Below are 21125 nucleotides of genomic sequence, written 5' to 3'. Positions count from 1 at the left end.
CACGTCGAGGCACAAAAGAATCAAAAAGGTTCGCCCCCCTTTCGCTCGCAGTTACGGGGCACGGACTGTAGTCTCTCCTTCGGCGAGCTGTTTCTCTCTCTCCCATTCCTTCCACTCCCATAGCAGAGGCCGCATACCTCCTTAGGATGCAGTGTAGACCTGTCCATTGGCTGGCAGACATCGGTTCTTTTCCGAAACGACGACTCATGAAACCGAGAGGATAGACCCGGGGATAGTCGTACCCAGTCGTGCCGGTCCGTCATGAGGTTCGCTGGAATATACGTGAACGTTCTTTGAACCGAAAGTGAGAAGACAACGGGAAATAAGAAGAGAGAAAAAAGAAAGGATAGAGAAAAAACACACGTGGAGTGACGATGAGTTGATACGTTGCTGCGAGGCAGAAGGATCTTGGACCGACTTTATGAGGTAAGGTCCTCTCGGTGGACAGTGTTTCTTCGTTTCTTCGATTGTGCGCGATCAACCGAACACTTCGAACCGTGATCTGCTGTAGGATAATTCGTTGCTACCGGAAGAAGGTACGTTGTTTTCGACATGGTGCGTCGAGTGATAGACATATGAAAGGGAACGAGGTAACGTTCTTTCGACTGGAAGTATTATCTTAACGTTGAATTTCATTAACATCTAGACTCGTTTCACCTTTCGTTTCCTTTTTATCGTTCAGTCACGTGTTGCAATGAAGCAGAACCTGTACCGCGAGGCTGTGTAATCCGTCGACTATGATCTTTCAAAATTATAAATATAGACGCTGGTGCAACGGAGCTCGGTTCTGTGCGTAGAGAACATTTAAACGAGCGTTTACGTGTCTACACCGCAGTTGGTGTTTCTCTGGATTTCGATATTTTCGATTATTTCGCTGCACAGTGTTCGAAAAACAATTCCTAACGCTTCCGCGAAATATTCGTACCTCGATTACCATGGTTTTCAAATCAATCGTCATAGTCACGACGCCGGAAACATCGTTATTTGCTATTAGAGCGTAGCTACTCGCGTTTCGGAGGTATCTATCGACCGTAAACGTGGATTCGGTTTTCCGTGTATTCGTCTCTCTTTCTCTCTTTCTCTCTCTCTCTCTCTCTCTCTGGCGGTTCGTCGAACGCAATGTCTCGGTGACAATGCCTCGAAGCACGCGGATCTTGCCAAACTCCCGTCATCGTTTTCGCCACTTCGACGGAAACCAGTCTGACCGGCGAGCGCGCTAGTCGAAGTCACGGTTTCAAGGAACCGGTGTCAAGTTCGTGGAACAGGAAAAGCTGGAACTTATTCCTAGTTTGCGAGATTAATCGATCGATTCTCTCGACGAGTAACGAGTCCGCGAACAGGACTCGACGTAGCTGTACCCCGTGGAAGACGCATGACGGATGTCTTCCTGATTCAACGGCTGCACGATTCACGTAGCCCCGGTACGAATCGAACGTGATATTATTCAACGAGATCGCGGCCTGTGTAATTTCCGCGTCGCGTACCGGAATGTAAACTCCGGTTTCCGTATTCGCGAAGCGAGTCGTGTCACGAGAGTGAACCCACCGAGGTGCTCCGTGGATTCGAGTACCGTGTCGTGGAGGAGGCGATCGGTAGAAGAGATCGTCGCCGCGGATCCTGTACCGGAAAACGGGAGACAGAGCGAGGAAACCGAGACGACGAGAACGAAGAGCGAAACAGAAACGAAGCGCGTGGCAGGATGCTAGTTTTCTTAGTCATTCATCCAGGCATCACCTGGTCACACAGTGTCAGGATTCCAGGCGCGTAACGTAATGGCGGGATCGAGCAGGGGAGAGGGGAGTCCACGGGAGGGGACCTCCGCGGTAACGGTTTTTTTTTTCTTCCACTCGCCCTCCTCCTCCCCCCAGCTTTTCTGGCTTCTCTCTGTTTCTCCGCCTTTCTCGGCCGATCAACGTGTCTAGGACGTTGCGACTCGTGTATACGAGCACCGCGCTCGGAACAGTTAACCGCGCGTACTCGTTTGCTTTTTCGCGCGGCGCACGGGAAGAGAAAATCGGTTTCGCGGATGCGGAAAGCGGACTTTCTGCGCCGGAGGGACGCGGTCCTACGCCATTGCTCGCCGACAGACCGGTAACCGCGACGCGCTGGCTGCCGCGCGAAATCTTCTCGTGGCTGAGAGGATTTCGACAAAAAATTGCCCATCGAACGCGCTCGATGTTCGATTTATAGTTCGTCGAGCTGAGAACGAAAACGAGGGACTCTCGATCGCTCTGTCCGTGAATCGAGTACACGGTGGTCCCGTGCTGCGAACAAATGGGGAAACTTAAGATGTTTGGAGAACAGTAGAATTGTTCTTTCGAATTCCGTTGGGCGGAAACGTTTCTCGAAAATACGTACGGGTTTTGAGTTGACTTTGTTCGGTGATACAAAGAAATTTTTATCGCGTGTATTGGTTACACGATTTACATTACGCATATACATCACACAAGCGTTTGAAGCAAATGCCATTTCCTTTTCGCGATGGATAGAGACAAATTTCAATCGCTGATAAAGCACTACGATTGTCGATGCACGTTTGTACTCCATTTGGTCGCAACGCTCGTTTGTTTGAATTTTAAAGGTCCTTTGTCTTTGCGACGATTCTATTACGTAAATAATCGTATTTTAGAGTATTCGAGTGTGGAAAGCTCGATTGTATTAAGTGTGGGGAAACTGTTTCTTCGTTCTTGATACGTCAGAGTGGATGAGACTCGCAAAGATGTACAGGATGATTTATTGGACGGGAATGTAAATCTAAATGTGGAAGCACAACAAAACTGTAGACGGTAGAAACTAACCTAGATTTGAATTTATATTTCTAGGAGAATAAGAAAATTCTACTTAGTAGAAACTAACCTACATTTATACTTATATTTCTAGCGAACTCGGAGGGAGAAACGTCGTCCTAATGAAGCATTCTGTACACGATGTTTCCGCGAGTCTTATTTGCTCGAAAATCTCGAGATGGATGGAATTCTCCGAAGTTGAGAGAAAAACAAAGTAGTTGTATTCTTCTCAAAGGCAAAATTACCTTTCCTTTGTAGTTGATGTATTCGAGAATTTATTTACTTCTTTCATCGATCAAATATGTGCCAGAGGTACGAGGTTTAAAAACACTATCGACTCAAATGTCACGGACATATCACGAGGCATTTAATCCTTCCAAGTTGAGAATTACAAGGTGAAAAGACTTCGCAAGAAATAGATGTCGCGCCCGTTTCACTCTCGAGACGGTTTGTCCGAGCGCGAAATTCATTTTCGAACGATTAAATGAACCTAAAGGAACGAATCGAAGGATTTTGCGTACTTACCAAATACGAAAAGAAAGAAAGCTGTTTAAAAAAAAAAAGAATGCAAAAAAAAATGTCGCCAGTAAAATCTGTATCTCCTTGAAGGGTATAGGCGGAACGAGTAAGTAAACTTCGTCTAAAATATGCAGATTACGGATCATTCCATTAACCATCTTACCAGTGAACGGGTTAGATGCAATTCCACGGGTACTTAATTTGCTCATAATGAGTAACTGCGTAATAGATTCGTAATTATGGTTACGAGCACCCATGGGACGTCCTGTTTCGTATTCAGCCTGTCTTGAATCTGTATACATATATACCGTAGTTATCCTTTCGAATAATTGTTTGGGGACGACCTATCGCGAGTGTTGCTCGTACCAACTTGGCGCGCGAGTTTAAACACTGACACGCGATCCAACGAAATTACATAATTCCGTGGAAAAGTTGTCTCGCGGGTTGCTTCGGTGCAAAAACTTCGTTACTCGGACCACGGTACAATGTGATCGTAAGGCACACGGATTTGCACGATTGTAGCCGGGATAGAAAATAATCGTTCGTACGTTGTACGCGAGTGACAAACGATGCGATCAACCGGCGAGCGATTGAAACGATCGTACCGATGAAAATGTGTATTATGCGTATTATACCGTGACACGTTTTACCACGTATTACTCGGGAGAATTCTATCGCGGCTCATCACCGCCGCGGCAATTTCTACAAAGTAATTTTTTATCCGCGGGGACGAACGCTCGAAAGCAAACGCACTCGCGCTCGCTCGCATTCGCTCGAGGAGAAAAGCTTTCAGTACGGAAGGCGCAGAAATTAATATCGCGGCGTTGCATTGCTGCAAAACGTAATAAATGACGGAATACCAGCGAGCGATGACGAAACCGGTTTGTCTATTAATCGAACAACAGTCCATGAAATTGAACTCAATTTCATGCCATTATTTCGCCGATTTATCGACGATGAAACCCGAAGACTCGCGTTTAATCGGTTTCGTACCCATCGATACGCGAGAGAAGCCAGGAAAATTGAATCGGGATTACAGGAAACGTTAACGTCGAAAATCTCGTTGCTGGTTCGAGCGACTCGTCTCATCGAGGACTTCCGTCAACCGTGCTTGTCTCGTTCGATAACATATTTATCGCACGGCTCGTAGCGGTGTTGACGATTTCGAAGCGGCAATTTTAAATTCATTTCGAAACGAGAGCCGTGGCATCCAAAGCGCCGGAGGGGTCCATCATTCAATTTCACGGTATCATTTCGAGCTTGATTGAGAGTAACTACCACTTCTATTTACAGACAAGAGGGTTGAAAATAATGTGGGCCTGTTATTTCAAGTGTCTTCTCCGAATCGTTCCGACCTAAATAATCAAATCGTACTAATTGGACTCGGTGCACAGTCGCGATGAATTCACGGTGAAATTGCAGGTTAACCGAACGGCGTTCGAAGTATTGTAGTTCGAAGATCCCGCCTGGAAAATTACGTACAAAGTAACACACGGATCTTCGCGAAGTAAACAAAATATTTCCGTTCGACGATACGAACGAACTCGTTGTTTGAGAAAGAAACGGTGCACCGCTCATCGAGACCAACGAGTTCGGTCAATTTGACCATTTCGAATTGATTGAAAGTAATGGCCACTTTTGTGCGAAGACGGGGACGCGTCTAGAATGTTTTCGTCTCGTTATTTGGAACTTGTCTGCGAATCACCGCGACCCATATACCAAAACTCGAGCAATTGAATACTAAACGACAAATTACGCGCAACGTACAAGTTACCAGCGAGCAATTTAGAAGAAATACGGTGCCAGTGTTAGAAAAACGAACGACGCGAGAAACGATCGAATCAACCACTCTCGATTCGAATTTTCTTCGTTATCGACGCGATTTTTTCGCACGGTATTTCACGATCCGTGTTAATTTCTTCATTTGTACTCAACGAACGTAAGAAATTCCCCTACGAGCGCGAAAAAGTCATCGCGAAGCGATACGGTTTACGACTTTCCCCGGTCTTTCTCTCGAATGAATTTTCAGTAACACACTTTCAGCTCTGAATCTAGAAAACTAACATCCATCACTGTCCACATCAACGTAATCTTCGTCGAGCGTTGAATCTTCGCGTTCCTTTCGCTTTTTATCGTTTTAAATACTTTCCTGCTTCGTGGTGTACAGTTTTCTTCCCCTAATCGATCACAATTATCTAGTCCGTTTCGTAATTGCTCGCGTCGCGGGGTACCAATTTGTTTACAGATTTAGATCGATTCTGATGATCCGCGATACATCATGGAAACGGAATCACCGTGTATTTTCCCCGGTTGCAGCTGAATCCACCGCTTAATCTGTTCGTATCGTTTTACACACGGTTGCTGGTAATTGCTACTTCTGTTCGAAGCAAGTTGCGTGCATGTGGCCATCCTCGCGGTAGAATCACGCTCCACGTCACGGATTTTAACGCTTCTTGCTTTTCCGTGTTGCACACCTTGCGGATACGAGTAATGCAAACATCGAGACAACGCTATTCCAGTTACACGTTTCGAATACCGTGTAAATAGTCCGCGTGGATTTTCATAAAAGTTTCGTTTGCCGTTTCGTCTTCTACGTCAGTCTGCGAATCCGCGCACAGTTTTCCGTAATCTCGGTTCTTACGCTTCGTTCCGTTTCTCGATGTGTAACCGATCGTTTTCCGAGTTATTTCACCAATGTTTATACTATTCTTCGGGCGAATAGTATTCGAGAAAAAAATGTTCAGATATACGCTAAATAAATCGATCGATGATCCATCCGTCCTAAATTCGGATTTATTTTTCAATCCGCATTTCATGTCGATTAAATATTTTCATTTTCGAACGGTTGTATCCACTTCGAAGCATTAAATGCTGTTAATTTCGTTGTTACTTGTAGCGCGCGCAACCCGTTCTCCTTGGAAATTTTTTACAAATTCGAAAGTCGGAGTATATTTAATATGCGTTTTCCATCCGTTGAAAATCAACCATTATGCTCAAACGAAGGGTTAAGTCTTGTACAAGACCGAAAGGCAACGACGAACATCGTAAGTTTGCATGGTTTTACATCGGGCGAGAAGTTCGTGTACGGAAAATTTTTAAAACAAATTCGAGAAACGTAGTCGAAACTAGATAACGTTACTTGATTCTCAACGCGAGGTGGGTACCGATTCGAGTAAAAATTCGTTCCATTGTACTCGAGAGTCGGTATTCCCAAGCAGATACGAAATTACATAGTTTCCCCTGTAGACGATAATAACCGAATTACGATGACTGGATTCGCGAGTATTCTCCGACGCAAACGTGTCGGTTGGTTCGTTCGATGAACGATCGCGTTTCTCGAAGACAGGAGCTGATAACAACCTTCGAAACACGGAAGTCCAGCCAGCGCCATGCACGAAGACACCGAGCAATTGCCGGGGAATTGTCCCCCTGTGTAATTGCTCGTTCCTCGCGATGACAGAGCGATTAGTTCACACGCGGTGTTTTCAGCACGGTTTCGCGACCGCGATCGCGAAAATCGAGAATCGAATTGTTTCGGAGCACAGAGGTAGATCAGGTACGATCTCTTCGTCGTTTTTCCTCGACGATCGTCGCTCGCGTGCGAAGGAAACTTCAACGGTTGAACCAACGATGAATAAATTCGATCAACGCCGCTGGAATCGTGCATTAAACGGTCCTCGGTTAACGCGCAATCTGAAATCTCGTTCGCGATTTGCTCCAAATACTTGTCTGCATTCTGAGATAACACGGTCTGAATATCGCCGCGGTTCAGTTTAATTATAACAGGAAAAGGTTGTCGGTCGAGCGGGTTTGATTCCGTATAAACTGCTGTCTCGAGTGAGAGTTATGACGGAGGGAAAATAACGTGAAACGCGTACCGCGTTTATCTCGGCCGATGCCGTTGTGCAAGACTTTTGTTCGGTATCTGTCTGGAGGCGCTGCTAGAAAGTTACCGTCAGTGATCGTAACAGATCTGCGTTATGCCAATACGCGATACTCGTTGGCCCGTGAAATTTCTCGACCTGCTCTTGAAATTATATTTCAAACGTTGAATTAATCCCGTTACCGTGGAACGTACCGTTCAAAACCGTCTAAATCGAAAAATTCGATCCATCGAATAATTGAACAGCGCAGCCACATCGACGCCTGTCCACGTACGAACACTTTTACGGTATCCTACGCGACATCCTCTAGTTTGGAATTCCTTGCGCAACGTATCCTCCGAAATTGGACTTTCTTACGCGTTAGCCTCCAAACATGGACCTTCGCGCGCGCGACATCCTTCGCATTTAGATTCTTTTTGCAAGATATCTTAGCAACAATCTCGCAGAACACCTTTCGTTTCATTTTTTTTCTTCTCCCCGTCTCTTCAATCTTTCCGATCGCACGAAGTTCTTCGAGTTTGGGTTCCAGGTCCCTTGGATTTTTAATTACATCCTTTCGGTTTGAAACACCTCGTGTAACGTATACACCGAAATTGGACTTTCTTACGCGTCGACTTTCAAATATGGTCCTTCGCGTGCGATTTCCTTCGCATTTAGATTTTTTCGCACGATATCTCGGCAACAATCTTCCCGCAGAAGGCCTCTCGTTCAATTTTCTTTCCCCGGCTACGTCCTCGGACTTTTCAACAGCGCAAAGTTCTTCCAGCTTGAGTTTCTCGGATTTCCAATCGCCTTTCGGTCCCTCGAAGTTACAGATTTTACTGTTTCGCGGTGTGACTTCGATCTTCTTTTCGATCCGCGTCCGTGAAGCTCGAGACGGAGAAACGTTGGGAAGAAAAGAGGCAGATAGGAACGGGGCGTGCAGCGCGTAACAGGACAATTCAATTTACGGATCGCGTCGAGAGTTCCTGAACTCCTGAAATGGAATCTGATTTCTAACGGCTTTTCACTGACCGTACTTAACCGGTGGAAGTCATTCAGACACCGTACGCGGTGGCTGGAGCTCGCCGCCTCGCGGTTCGCCCGAAGCCATTTTTCTCGAACGCGGGGTAAAGAACGCGGCTCGACCAAGTCGTTCTATATGGGTGGGACCCGATAGATCCGCTGCATCCTCCGCACAGTTTAGCTATTTCTTCTCAACCCACTCGTCCACGATCTGTTCCTCGCATTTTTCCGCCAGCCGTGGACGTTGATCCCGTCTCTACGTAACAAATGCGAAGGTGCTCGTTTCTAATGCCTCTTACGTATTCTTGTACATCGCCTGGTATTTTTCTCATTTTTCTTTCGAACGTATACCATCGTTGCACCTATTCTTTGTTTATCAGAGACGGTTAGGTCAAGATGTTATCGTACAGTACGATCTTCGTTTTTTCGACGAATCGAAACACCTGAATTTTAAATATTCTTACATATCTTAAATGCACCCTTGTATCTTCGTATACTTTCTTTCGAATATAGATTAATATTACAATGTTCCGTTGAATCGCTTCGTACGTGACCTTTCTACGTAGAATTTAATTCCCTTTAAAATCGATCGCAAACACTTTGTAAATTTCTCACGAGTACCATCATTATCCATCGACCGGTTCTTCTCCCGTTTTACAATTTTCAAGCTTCGATTCTCAAGCAAATCGTAAACCGGGAGATTCGCACCGTTGCCACACCGTAGAAAGTAATCCACGAGTTTCGTTCCTGATTTCAAGATTCCTAAAGTCATTCTGTCCGTGATATTTCGCGAAGGTGAGTCGAAAGTACCGAGTGACGTATCGTTTTATTTTCACGCGCCGGGCGCAACGTGTTTTCATTGCTTACCGGTCGGTCTACTGGGTGTATAATTATTGCGGCGAAGCTATCGCTATTTATCCTTCCGTCCAATGCTCCACGAAGTACACGGTACGACTCTCGTTCGAGATACGGTGGTTTCGATGGCCGGAAGTGAACGGAATCGTGACGGACCCATGGTATAGGAAGTGTTCGTTTGTCACGCAAGAGAGAGCGTACTTTTATACTTCAAACTTTTTCTTAATTGTTTTGTTCCAATTTGCCCTAATGAAAGTTCCGATGCAGTCGGCGCGCTGCACCGCGCTCGTGCACTCGACGTTTCTGTCTTTCTACCTTTTGTCTCATTCGCTGCGCAACTACCGACGATATTAATTCCCGCTTTGTGTATCGTATTCGCGATGTTACAGACCACGCTCGACGGAAACGTCTCTCTTTTAGAACACCGTAACGAACGCGTTACGATTATTATTATTGTACACTCTTATTTCGACGAAATTGTTTCTAGTTCCAATCGGACGTTTATCGTTCGATATTTTTAATCGACGATTCGTGGTCATCTTTGAAAGATCCGGTTTAACTCGTGGACCGTAATTCTCGATAGTATTGATTTTGTTGCTCTTTCGATTCATGAATATGGTATGTTACAATTGCTCGTAAATTACAACGAACAAGTTTTTCATTCGGTTACAGTTGTGGTTGACCGTAACACGTTTGTTTCGTTGACGCGCAGGTGACGATGTGGACAATTTTACTTCTCGTACTCTCCACGTGGTGTTCGTCATGGGGTCAGGTGATCAACAGAGCACCGCATTTCGTGCAAGGCGGCGACATGGCCAGGTTGGCCGTACCGGAGGGTACACCACCCGATGCACCTGTTTACACGCTCCAAGGCGAGGATCCCGAGGGCTCTAGATTGCATTACTCCATCAGCGGGGAGTACTTCACCGTGAATCGGGACAGCGGTGTCGTCGTGCTGAGAAAGGCGCTGGACAGGGAGACGCAAGACCTGATCGAAGTCATCATCAGCATAACGGGTAACTATGCTGCTTTTATTGGTGTCCCGTTACGACGTTACGGTGGAATATCAATGGACGATCGATGATATGTAGGGCATTAGATGGAACGTGTACGCACGTGATCTGCGAACGCGATATTTCCGATGAAATCGCGAACGTTCGAATACGTAAACGAACATTTACGAATATCCTTGCACGTGCCTGTTCGCGCGTGCGCGGTAAGAACGACGCGACCGAAATCCCACGTATTCTCGAGATCTTGGTAACGCGTAACGCCGAAAGTTACATTGTTATTACGTGTTATTTACATTTCGGTAAGCCGCGGTACATCCAAATGTAGAATTTAGCTTGGAAAATTTTCTGCACAGAATTTTTTAGCCGACACCACTCGAGCTTCGTTACTTTTAACTCGTAATCTCCGTTACGCTTATCGCGCGAACGATCGCTAGTTATCGAGGTGAATAAATTAACAATACGCATTTACCGAACAATAGCAATGCACTGTCGACCGGATTAAAAATTTCTCGGCGCCATCCTGCTCCTCGTTAATAATTCATATCGCGTTACCAATTATCGTCGTACCTTGTGTTTCGTGTGTCGCTCGAAAATACACCCTGCCTGTACAGCAGTGATTATCGGACGAAAATGTCCGAGCGTAATGGTGAACGTTTCGAAACGAAGACGGTGACAAATTTCGAGAAGATTTACACACGATTCCGCGCACTGATCGGCGATTATTTTTCTAGACGAAGGTATCGCTGGATCGGAGCCCAACACGGTGTCCCTTCGTCGCGAGATAGCTGTGCTGGATGAAAACGATAACCCGCCGGTGTATCGTGGCAGACCTTACGCGGCCAGGGTGCCGGAAAGTGCCCACGTGGGTGGCCTGTTAGTTCCCTCTGGTACGATCGTGATCACCGATCGCGATGGTGGCGTAAACGCGGATGTCCACGTGGAATGTGTCCCTGCGTCCCGAGACGATGACGTTTGCGAGGTTTTCAGCATCAACACGGAGAAGGTACCTTTTACGTACTGGTGGACATTTTTCTAGTGAGAATCTGTCAACGTGGCGGTCCTTTTGCTAGAAAAAAGTATCTTTTACTTACTTGCAAATAACAAATATTTTTATAGAGAGGACCTATCAACGTGAAGGTCGTTTTGCTAGAAAAAAGTATCTTTTACTTACTTGCAAATGACAAATATTTGTATAGAGAGGACCTATCAACGTGAAGGTCGTTTTGCTAGAAAAAAAGTATCTTTTACTTACTTGCAAATCACAAATATTTTTATAGAGGACCTATCAACGTGAAGATCGTTTTGCTGGAAAAAAAGGATCTTTTACTTACATGCAAATGACAAATATTTTTATAGAGAGGACCTATCAACGTGAAGGTCGTTTTGCTAGAAAAATGTATCTTTCACTTACTTGCAAGTGACAAATATTTTTATAGACAGGACCTATCAACGTGAAGGTCGTTTTGCTAGAAAAAAAGTATCTTTTACTTACTTGCAAATGACAAATATTTTTATAGACAGGACCTATCATCGTCGTGGTCCTTTTGCTAGAAAAAAGTATGTTTTACTTATTTGCAAATGACAAATATTTTTATAGAGAGGACCTATCAACGAGAAGGTCGTTTTGCGAGAAAAAAAGTATCTTTTACTTACTTGCAAATGACAAATATTTTTATAGAGAGGATTACCAATGTGACGATCCTTTTATTAGAAAAAAGTATCTTTTACTTACTTGCAAATGACAAATATTTTTATAGAGAGAATCAAATCGTGGTCCATCATTGGTCAATCCATGGCTTTCTAACGCATTCCACGGTACGAATTAGTGTTTCGTGCCTTCTTCTGTCGACCTGTACACGGTTACTTTGTATTCTTGCTATTATCGACGCTACTGGTGATAATATTTAATTTTTGGATTTGGATGTCGAACATTTCTGTCAACTTACTTTTCTCGATGTGAATTCTGAGATAAGTAATTACATGCTCGGTGAAGTGTATTATTGTGAATTTGTAATCGGGATTCTCGAAGGTACGGAGTATCTATCGAGTACCAGGACTGTTAAGAAAGAAAGGCGCAAAGCAGATCTTCGCGTTGATTATAGAATTTTCAATTTTTGGGATAGATGAAGTAACTTGTACAGTAATAGGTTTGATATCGGTATTTAAAAATGCTTCGCGGAGGATTAGTTATTTGAAATTCGATTTCCGATTCGAAAAAATCAACAGACCTGTATTTAATCAAGAATTGTCCGCACAGTTGGCAGAGGGGAAATACGACGTGCAGATCACCCTTATGAAACCACTCGACTACGAGAGAAGAAATTCGTACTTGATCAATCTTCTCGCGGTAGACGGTGCCAGCGACGTGACGAAGAGATTACAAGCTAGAGCAACCGTGGCTGTGGACGTTCTCGACGTTCAGGTAAGTGGGTCTCGACCGTAACCGAGGTAACTGTAAATTCATCTCGATCATTTCGTATTGGTTAACAAGATCGTTTATGATAACACAGTCGAGGAGATACGCGTTACCCAGTGACTTCGTTTCCGAACATCTCACTCTACCGTCTTTGCAGAACTTTCACCCGAACGGTAAATCGTATATTTTTATCCATCGTCGCGAGTTTACACTCACCGTAATCGAACCAACGTAAACGAAATTTAGAGACTTGTTTTTTCACCGATCAATATTTTCGAAAATCGGAAACACAGGTTTCCAACTCTTTACGGATTCACGTCGGACGATGTGATACACGTTTGTACGTTAATTTTGAATTATATAATTTTCATTGGACATTAGGAAGACAAAATTAACAGAGACGCATACGTTGCAATACTTTGTCCGATAGAAAGAATACGGTTAAAATACGCAATAAAGAAGATTTCGTTGAACTCGTTCTTCCTTGTGCAAAATTTAATTACCTATCCAACTTATTTAAAAGGTTTCTTACCATTTTTACCAAGTATGTACCAAAGAAAGCAAAAAACCGTAAAAAGTAAAATAATATAAATCACTGATAAAGAAAAAAAAAACAAGTCACTCGTTTACAATTCGTATCTTTTAATTCCTTGCGTCACGTTCGCGTTATAATTCTTGAAATTCCTCGGTTAAGTAACGGTCGTGCATCGTTAATTCGTTCCGTGGAATACGATGAATTTTTCAAAGCACGGACCAACGGAGGATAAACGGTTATCATCGAAGTTAAGGTTTCCAGTTTCGAGCGATTAAACGTTCCATCGTTGCCCGTTTCCACGATTCGCAGTCTCGGTTACGTAAATATCGTTTTCAGGATCAGCCACCCGTTTTCCTCAATGCACCGTACAGCGCGGCGCTTCCTGAGAACACTGCGCCTGGTCACACGATCCTGACGATGAGAGCGCGCGATGGCGACACAGGGGAGCCCCGAGCCTTGTTCCTTACCCTGGAGGAGGAGGACTCGGGTCACTTCGAGTTGGAGGTGTCGCGCGAGGGCGACGTGACGGTTGGCAAACTGGTCACCACGAACGTCTCTCTGGACAGGGAGGATCCTAGGATCCTGCAGAACGGAGGGATCTACACGTTTCAAGTGAAGGCGACCGAGCTCATCAACAACGAGATACCCGCCGACACGGCAACCTCTATCGTCACGATCGTTGTCACGGACGTTGACGATCTGGTACCCGTCTTCAACGAGAAATACTTCGACATAAAGATCTCGGAGGACATTGGGAGGGACACGCCCTTGCCAGGTGAATAGACTTTACGCTGAGCGTTGCTCGAAGCAATTTCGAAATCACCCGGTCGGTATGCAGCGATTTCGCGACTACTTGGATTAGGTGACGCGGGATTCTTGAACCTTTACATTTGGATCTGATCGGAAGTAACTCGATAATTCTTGGTTTAATTAAACTAGAACGATTTTTAACGGAAGAAATAAAATTCTCGAGAGCTTCATAAGGTATTCATATTCTGTAACTAATTGAACGTTCTACTTCAATTAGCATAATTACGTAGTAGAAGCCTGTGGAGAATCAGTTAAACATTAGGAGCGAAATGTGTACTCAAAATTGATGGTAACAATATTTCCACCGAGATCGTTGCACACCTTATAGATCAATATATCCCTGGAATAAATTTCCAGTTCGAAATCGTCGAAAACTATTTACCAGTCTTCTAACGACGCTACTTAATTTGCAGGACTTAACATGATCGTGAGTGACGGCGACGTTGGCGAGAATGCAAAGTACACATTGGTTCTGAGGGACGTCCCGGATTATCCTGGAATTAGCAAAGCGTTTACCGTTAGTCCCGAGGAGGCTCAAGGTCGAGTGCCAGTCGTGATCAAAGCAACGAACGTCAGCGTGTTGGATTACGACGTGGACGATCCCGCCAAGAGGAAACTCGAATTCGAAGTCGTTGCTCTCGTTGCGAACGAAGCGGTAAGACACTACTCCACTACTTGATCCTCGATCGGTATAATTGTTCTCGTTAACGAGATCAAATTCGGTTGAAAACCAGGTAGCCACGAGCAGGGTCCACATAGAACTGATGGACGCGAACGACCACAGTCCGGAATTCTCGCAAGCGGTGTACAAACTTTTCGTGCCCGAGGACGCCGAGGTGGGTACACCGTTCGGTGACGTCTTCGCCAGGGACTACGACAGCGGTTCCTTCGGTGAACTGACCTACACGCTGCGTGGTTTCGGTGCTGACAAGTTCAAAGCGAATCCCAAGACCGGTGGACTCACCGTCGCCAAAGCGTTGGATTACGAGACCCAAAAGTCGTATTCGTTAACGATGGAGGCGAAGGACGGTGGAGGGAAGGTGTCGGCCGTGAACATCTTGATAGAGCTGGACGATGTTAACGACAATACACCGGTGTTCGAGCAGAAGGAGTACACGAGGACGGTTCGCGAAGGTGCGACCAGCTTCGATCCTCAGATGTTCGTCAGGGCCACCGACGTTGACGGTCCTATTCAGGGGAATGGTAAAGTGACCTACTCCATAAATTCGCACAACAGTATGACCAACGATGTATTCAAGGTACGAGAAAACATTCCAACCAACTATTTCACATCTTCGATCGTTTCGATTCGACGAGATAAACGTTTCCAGATAAACGCGGACACCGGTGAGGTAACAATGGCGACGCCGGTGCGTTCAGGGGACACCGAAAGGGGTATCTACGAGCTGGTGATTCGAGCCACGGACGCTGGTACACCGCCGTTGCACGCCGAGGCGAAGCTACTCGTCAGAGTTGGGGTGCCTGGAAACCAAAAACCTATTTTCCGCGGGAACTACAAATCCAATTTACCGGGTCCGAACAGTTATCGAGCCAGGCTACTCGAGAACGCTTCACCCGGAACGGAAGTCATCAGAGTCGTGGCCAACGATCCTGATGGAAGGGACAATTTGTTGCAGTATCACATCGCTTCCGGTGCTAAAGACAATTTTGTCATAGATTCTAGGTATTCGTACTGTCTACTTCTATTCGCGTGTTTTGCGAAGTTCGTCGAATCGTTGCAATTTAATTTGGAAACGGGAAGTGGGATACTCTTCTGTGTGAAAATCATTGGATTCGAAGAAATCGGTGTCATTCGAATTGGTTGTTTCAGTTCCGGTGTTATCACCGTCTCTCCGGATGCTCGTTTGGATCTGGAATCCGGTGGTGACAAATACGAGGTCATAGTTCACGCGATCGATTCCGGCACACCTGTCAGGGAAACCGCCACCACCACTGTCACGGTGAACATGATCGACGTGAACAACAAACCACCGATGTTCAACGTATCGACGTATCTGGTTTACGTGTCGGAACGAGCAGCCATCGGTAGGTTGATCAAATTATTGGATTCTTGAAATTTAACCACAGTTAAACACTCTTGCACACAAGAGTTACGCCAATTGGTCGAGCACGTTTACCACTAACTGTATCCACCGATCTTCTGCGATGATCGAACAGGCGAACCTGTACTGAAGGTGGTAGCGACTGATCCCGACTCGGATGCCTACTTGGAGTACTCTTTGGTGGAACCTATACGGGCTGTGGACAAAACTGGCGTTGCTCTCAAGACCGCAACTCCCTATGACTACAAGTCAGCGTTTCGCATAAATTCCAGCAGTGGATCGATAACGGTGAACCGCGTGTTGGATTACCAAGTAGCTGCCGTGATAATCCTCACGGTGCAAGCACAAGATCTGAACGCTGTCGTCGACAAAGAGAAACAGATCACGAAGGTCGAGGTGACCGTGTACATCCAGGCTTACAGCGACGACAATCCTACCTTCACGAATCCTGGATGGTCACCGAACAATCCGACGATCAGGATCACCGTACCGGAGGAACAACCTCTTGGAACAACTTTGCTGATGTTGTCCGCCAAGGAACCCACTACCGGGTACCACGTTCAAAGATTCGAGTTGGTGAGAGAGGACGACGACGAAGGATACGTCAACGTAGGTGTTCAAAGCGGAAACGTTGTCTTGAGCAAGAGACTGGACTACGAATCCCTCAATGAGAAGGTACTCTTCAGATTTGTCTAATTAAATTTATCTTTTTCGTAACCTCGATGTGTCTAGGTTGATAAGATAAAGCAATCATAATCTACCGATACAAAGTCTGAATCTTCAAAATTATTTTCTATTACTCGGAGCGGTCCTTAGAAGTATACGAAGAAAAATGTATGTGTAACTAATATTCGTGCAACTTGGGTACTTTCAGTTCATTCGTTTCAAAGTGCGAGCTCTGGCCAGAGACTACGAAATAACGCGAAAGATGTCCGAGGCTAACGTGATCGTCGAAGTCCAGGACACCAACGACAACAGTCCTACCTTCACTCAAAAGGATTACAAAATTTCGGTATTGGAATCGGAGAAACCTTTGAAGATCGTGCTGAACGTAAAAGCTACCGACATGGACAGTTCTAACACGGAGCAGGAGGTCAAAAGAGGATACGGTGAAGTGAGGTACTCTCTCACCGGTGAAAACGCCAATATGTTCGAAGTGGAACCGATAACAGGGAATATCCAGGTGAATGGACACTCTGTTCTGCGCTGATCGTAACTTTAAGAACTTTCATTCCATCGATTCCTTTGTATCAATATTTTCTCAGATCGCTACCAATACGACACTCGACAGAGAGAAACAGTCGGTTCTGCGTTTCTACGTTGTCGCATCTGACATACCTCAAGGTGGCGCTGAACAGAGGAGCACCAGAGCTTTGGTGACGGTTGACGTGCTGGACGTTAACGACAACGCTCCGACCTTCGAGCAGGAATCCTACACAGCCGTGATACCCGAAAACGCTCCTCCAAATGTCAGTGTGGTGAACATCACTGCCACGGATCCGGACGAAGGCGACGGAGGAGCGATCAACTTCGAAATCATCGACGAAGGTGAAGCGAACGGTGAGCAAACACATTCATCAGCGATTTATTAGATTCATCGTCGATGTTCAATCTTCAACGTCGACCAATTGCAATTTCCAGGGCTGTTCAAAATAAACCACACGACAGGAGAGATTTACTCCGCTAGAGCACTGACGGGGAAAGGTCGAACGGAGCCGTACATAATGCGAATCAGGGCTCAAGATGGAGGTGACCCGGAGATGTACTCCGACGTTATCCTCACGTTGTACATCGGTGACGTGGTCAGCAACGACGGTGTGCCACTTTTCATCAGGCCGACCCTCGAGGAGGTAGCTCACATAGCCGAGAATTCAACGATCGGGAGTCCAGTGTTCCAAGTCGTGGCTTCGGATCCGGACGACCCGAACTTACCGAACGGGAAGATCACCTTCAAGTTTCTGGAGGACGGGAACTTTGGCAAGGACGCGAGCGCGTTCAGAATAAACAGCGAAACCGGCCTGATCACCACGAGGAAGTTGCTCGATCGAGAAGCAAAGGACAGCTACACATTGATCTTGGTTGCTCAGGATCTAGGGAGTCCTCCTCAGCAGGCGACCAGGGTGCTCCAAGTTATCGTGAACGATATCGACGATCACAAGCCTCACTTCAGGAGAAACCTGGACAGTCCACCGATAGAGCTGGCCATCTTCGAGGAGAAACCAGTGGGTACCAAGGTTGGAGCTATAGAAGCGATCGACGAGGATATCGGTGAGAACGGGATGATCGACTACTCCATCGTTTACGGGAACGAAGCTGGATTGTTCCTCGTGGAACGTCTGGCGAATAACTCGGCTGTGATCAAATCCAATGGACGTCTGGATCGCGAGTTGACCGATCGCCATTTGCTAACCGTCAAGTGTTTTCCTTATTCCACCAAGAGATCCGACATTATCCCCAAACCGTACAACCGACAAGATCCTTCCGAGAGGCAGGTTATGATCAGGGTACTCGACATCGACGACAACAAGCCTATGTTCAAGAAGGAGAACGTCACATTAGGGGTTCGGTTGAACGTTCCAATCGACACCAGTCTGATCACTCTGGAGGCCTTCGACGCCGACTCCGACGCTCTACCGATCGGCTACAGCATGGGGAGAGCGTCTTTCGCGTCTCTGGTCGATCCTTCGATATCGAAACGCGAGATACCCTCTCACCTGTCCTTGAATTCTCAGACCGGCGAGCTGAGGACCACTGGATCCATGTCGGGCTACGCCGACGGCTACATGGAGATCGTGATCTCCGCGAACAATTCCCTGACACCTGGCAGAGAGACGAACATCACCCTGAGGATTTTCCTGTTGCGCGACAGGGACATGCTGAAGTTCGTGTTCTCCAAACCACCCGTCGAGGTGAGGAAGACTCTGGAGGACTTCGAGAAGGCTGTTCAACAGGCGCTGTCTCTGCCCATCAGCGTCAACGTCTACGACACCCAGTTCTACTCGAAAGAGGACAACTCGTTGGACTTCTCCTCGACCAGCTCGTGCTTCCAGATGGTTGGTAAAGAGGCGTACGACCTGGACGAGATGAAGGCACTTTTGATCGATCAAAGGAACGAGGAGCTGAAGAAGGTTTACAGGACCTATCACGTGGAGAAGGTACAGCATTGCGCTGCCACGGTGGCTCGCGCTGACGCCTCGATGACGCAGATGTGGGTGCTAGCGATCGCGGTGCTCGTCGGAGTCGCCACTGTGGTCTCGAGTTGCGCTCTTTGTTGCATGCACGCCAAGTGAGTACTCGAGAATTGTCTATTTGTCGTTTGGCTCGATATCGTTGGGTTCGGTGGTCGATCCTCGATACGTAACTTTTTTTCTGTGGAGGAAGGCTTCTTTCCACGGAAGCCTCGTTCATCGAATGAAACAGTTGTACAGGACAATGGAAAAGTATTTGCACGTTTCAAGAACTTGAAAATTCGTTGGTAACTAGGTTCGATCTGGAGTAAGAACATATAGTTCGCAGTGCGAAACTTGGTTACCGAACACTTTTGAAAACGTTCCATTCGTTTTGAACCGACCTGTACATCGGATACACCGATCGACACGTCTCGTATTTAACGAGCCATTCTCGTAAAGTCGGTAATCTCTTTTACGGTAAATTGCAGAGGATTCTGATTCCTTTCCAGGTACAAACGGCAGGTGAAACACGCGCGTTTGCGTGATCAGCCGCGCCCACCATTGAGCTACGTGTCCTCCGGTCCAGGAATGGTGAGCGCCACGTCCCACACGACCCTAGGACCAGGAACCATGGTTTCTCTAGGACCTCACGAAGGTCCGTACGAGTGGGGAGCGGACACCACGCTCTATCATCCGAGTACCCTCGGATCGAGGACGTAAAGGAGGCGTGCAATGTCGTTCGAGTGCACACGATCGTTTGGAAAACCGTGGACGTTACTTTTTCTTTTTTTTTTTTTACTAAAAATCGAACAGTACGAATCTTTGCGTATTTCTGTCGCTTCGTGTGCAAAAGAATCGAGCCTCTTGGAAATCGCGACCAACGTCGAAAAGGATCGTATCGGTCGAACAATGTTGAAAGAATTCTGTTGAAGATACCGACCCGATTCTGAGTACATCTCGAGCCAGAAGCGACAAATGGAAACGTCCAAACGCGTAACATTCCTGGCGTGTGAGATTTATGGTCAACGTAAATTACAACAGCCTCGACGCGAAATCGATGGTGTACGAGAAAGGTTACTCGAATAACGCCACAACTATTCGGAAACTACGCATGTATTGACCGTGACAATTACGAATCGAGAATCAAAGCAACGGTACAACTAATTTTAAATTCGATCGTCTTTTTAGAGACTGTTCTATCGACGCAACGTCTTCCAGAATCACCAGATCGTTATTTTATACCGGTGAGGCTTCGAAGTGTTCGGAGTAACGCGTCAGAAGTTTCAAGAAGCTTAAAGTCGTGCAATGCCGTCGAAACCGGTGAGCTTTATCGTTAGAAACAAAGGGAATCAACGATCGGACCGAAATTATGCGTGACGTTTCGGTCGAGCAACCAACAACGAACATTTTACTAGACGGAGACGGAGGGAAGGCTGGAACGTCATCGATTGTATCATAGATGTTCGAGAGGAACATAGTCGACGAATGGTGCTATAATGTAAGGTCGAAACGTTCGTGCCAAAAGGAAAACAGAAAAACAAAAATATACGGCGACGCGCGTAAAATGCAAACACGTTTCTTTCGTAGGTTAAGCGGACTAACTCGCGTGAATTGTATATTTCTTAGACTGTACACGAATTCTACTCACATCGCGCGCCACATTATCGTAGATGTACGCGCGTTCTATTGTAATATATCTAGTATTTAAGGACGAAATAAATCTGTACATTTGTTTATAACGAAGGAATTTCTCCGCCAGTGATTCGTGCATCTCTACGTGAAAAATTACATCCCAAGAGGGGTCCAGTGTCAATTTTTAATTGTCCCGAGAACTTTGGTCCGCAAGTAAGTCCGCTTTCGATCCATTTGAAAAGGTGAATTCTAACGACTCAATTTTCCAGCACTTCCGACTCGCGTCTCGAGGTCCCGTGTTACAAGTCGAACCAAACAAGAGACAGTTCGAAGCGATGTGTCTCCTCGGAAGTGTTCACGGAAACAAAGAGAATACTCGTAGTAAAAATTTACACGGCTCCTTCGACGCGATTCGTTTATCGTCGCGCGATACCTTT

At 46.1% G+C, this 21125-nt stretch overlaps 1 protein-coding gene across 1 annotated transcript; it reads left to right on the top strand.

Moving 5' to 3' along the window:
* Nucleotides 1-257: 257 nt before the first annotated feature.
* Cad74a (cadherin 74A) lies at nt 258-20789 on the top strand. The gene is made up of 14 exons (XM_076306367.1): nt 258-426; nt 9762-10065; nt 10794-11065; nt 12320-12484; nt 13350-13788; nt 14237-14478; nt 14558-15082; nt 15155-15507; nt 15655-15869; nt 16002-16561; nt 16761-17069; nt 17152-17446; nt 17528-19172; nt 19566-20789. The coding sequence occupies exons 2-14, from the start codon at nt 9768-9770 to the stop codon at nt 19774-19776; spliced, it is 5529 nt and encodes a 1842-aa protein (XP_076162482.1). The 5' UTR covers nt 258-426; nt 9762-9767; the 3' UTR covers nt 19777-20789.
* The last annotated feature ends 336 nt before the right edge of the window (nt 20790-21125 follow it).

Source organism: Ptiloglossa arizonensis, chromosome 3, assembly GCF_051014685.1.
Source record: "Ptiloglossa arizonensis isolate GNS036 chromosome 3, iyPtiAriz1_principal, whole genome shotgun sequence".
Taxonomy (NCBI): Eukaryota; Metazoa; Arthropoda; class Insecta; order Hymenoptera; family Colletidae; genus Ptiloglossa; species Ptiloglossa arizonensis.
Note: the sequence above shows the minus strand (reverse complement) of the source record. Positions and strands in the feature narration are given on the sequence as shown.

Excerpts from the sequence above, each read along its gene's own strand:
- Cad74a (XM_076306367.1), top strand. The coding sequence starts at position 9,768 with ATGTGGACAATTTTACTTCTCGTACTCTCCACGTGGTGTTCGTCATGG. Across the intron at positions 13,789-14,236 it reads GAGGGACACGCCCTTGCCAG|GACTTAACATGATCGTGAGT; the intron begins GTGAATAGACTT and ends CTTAATTTGCAG. Across the intron at positions 14,479-14,557 it reads CTCTCGTTGCGAACGAAGCG|GTAGCCACGAGCAGGGTCCA; the intron begins GTAAGACACTAC and ends GTTGAAAACCAG.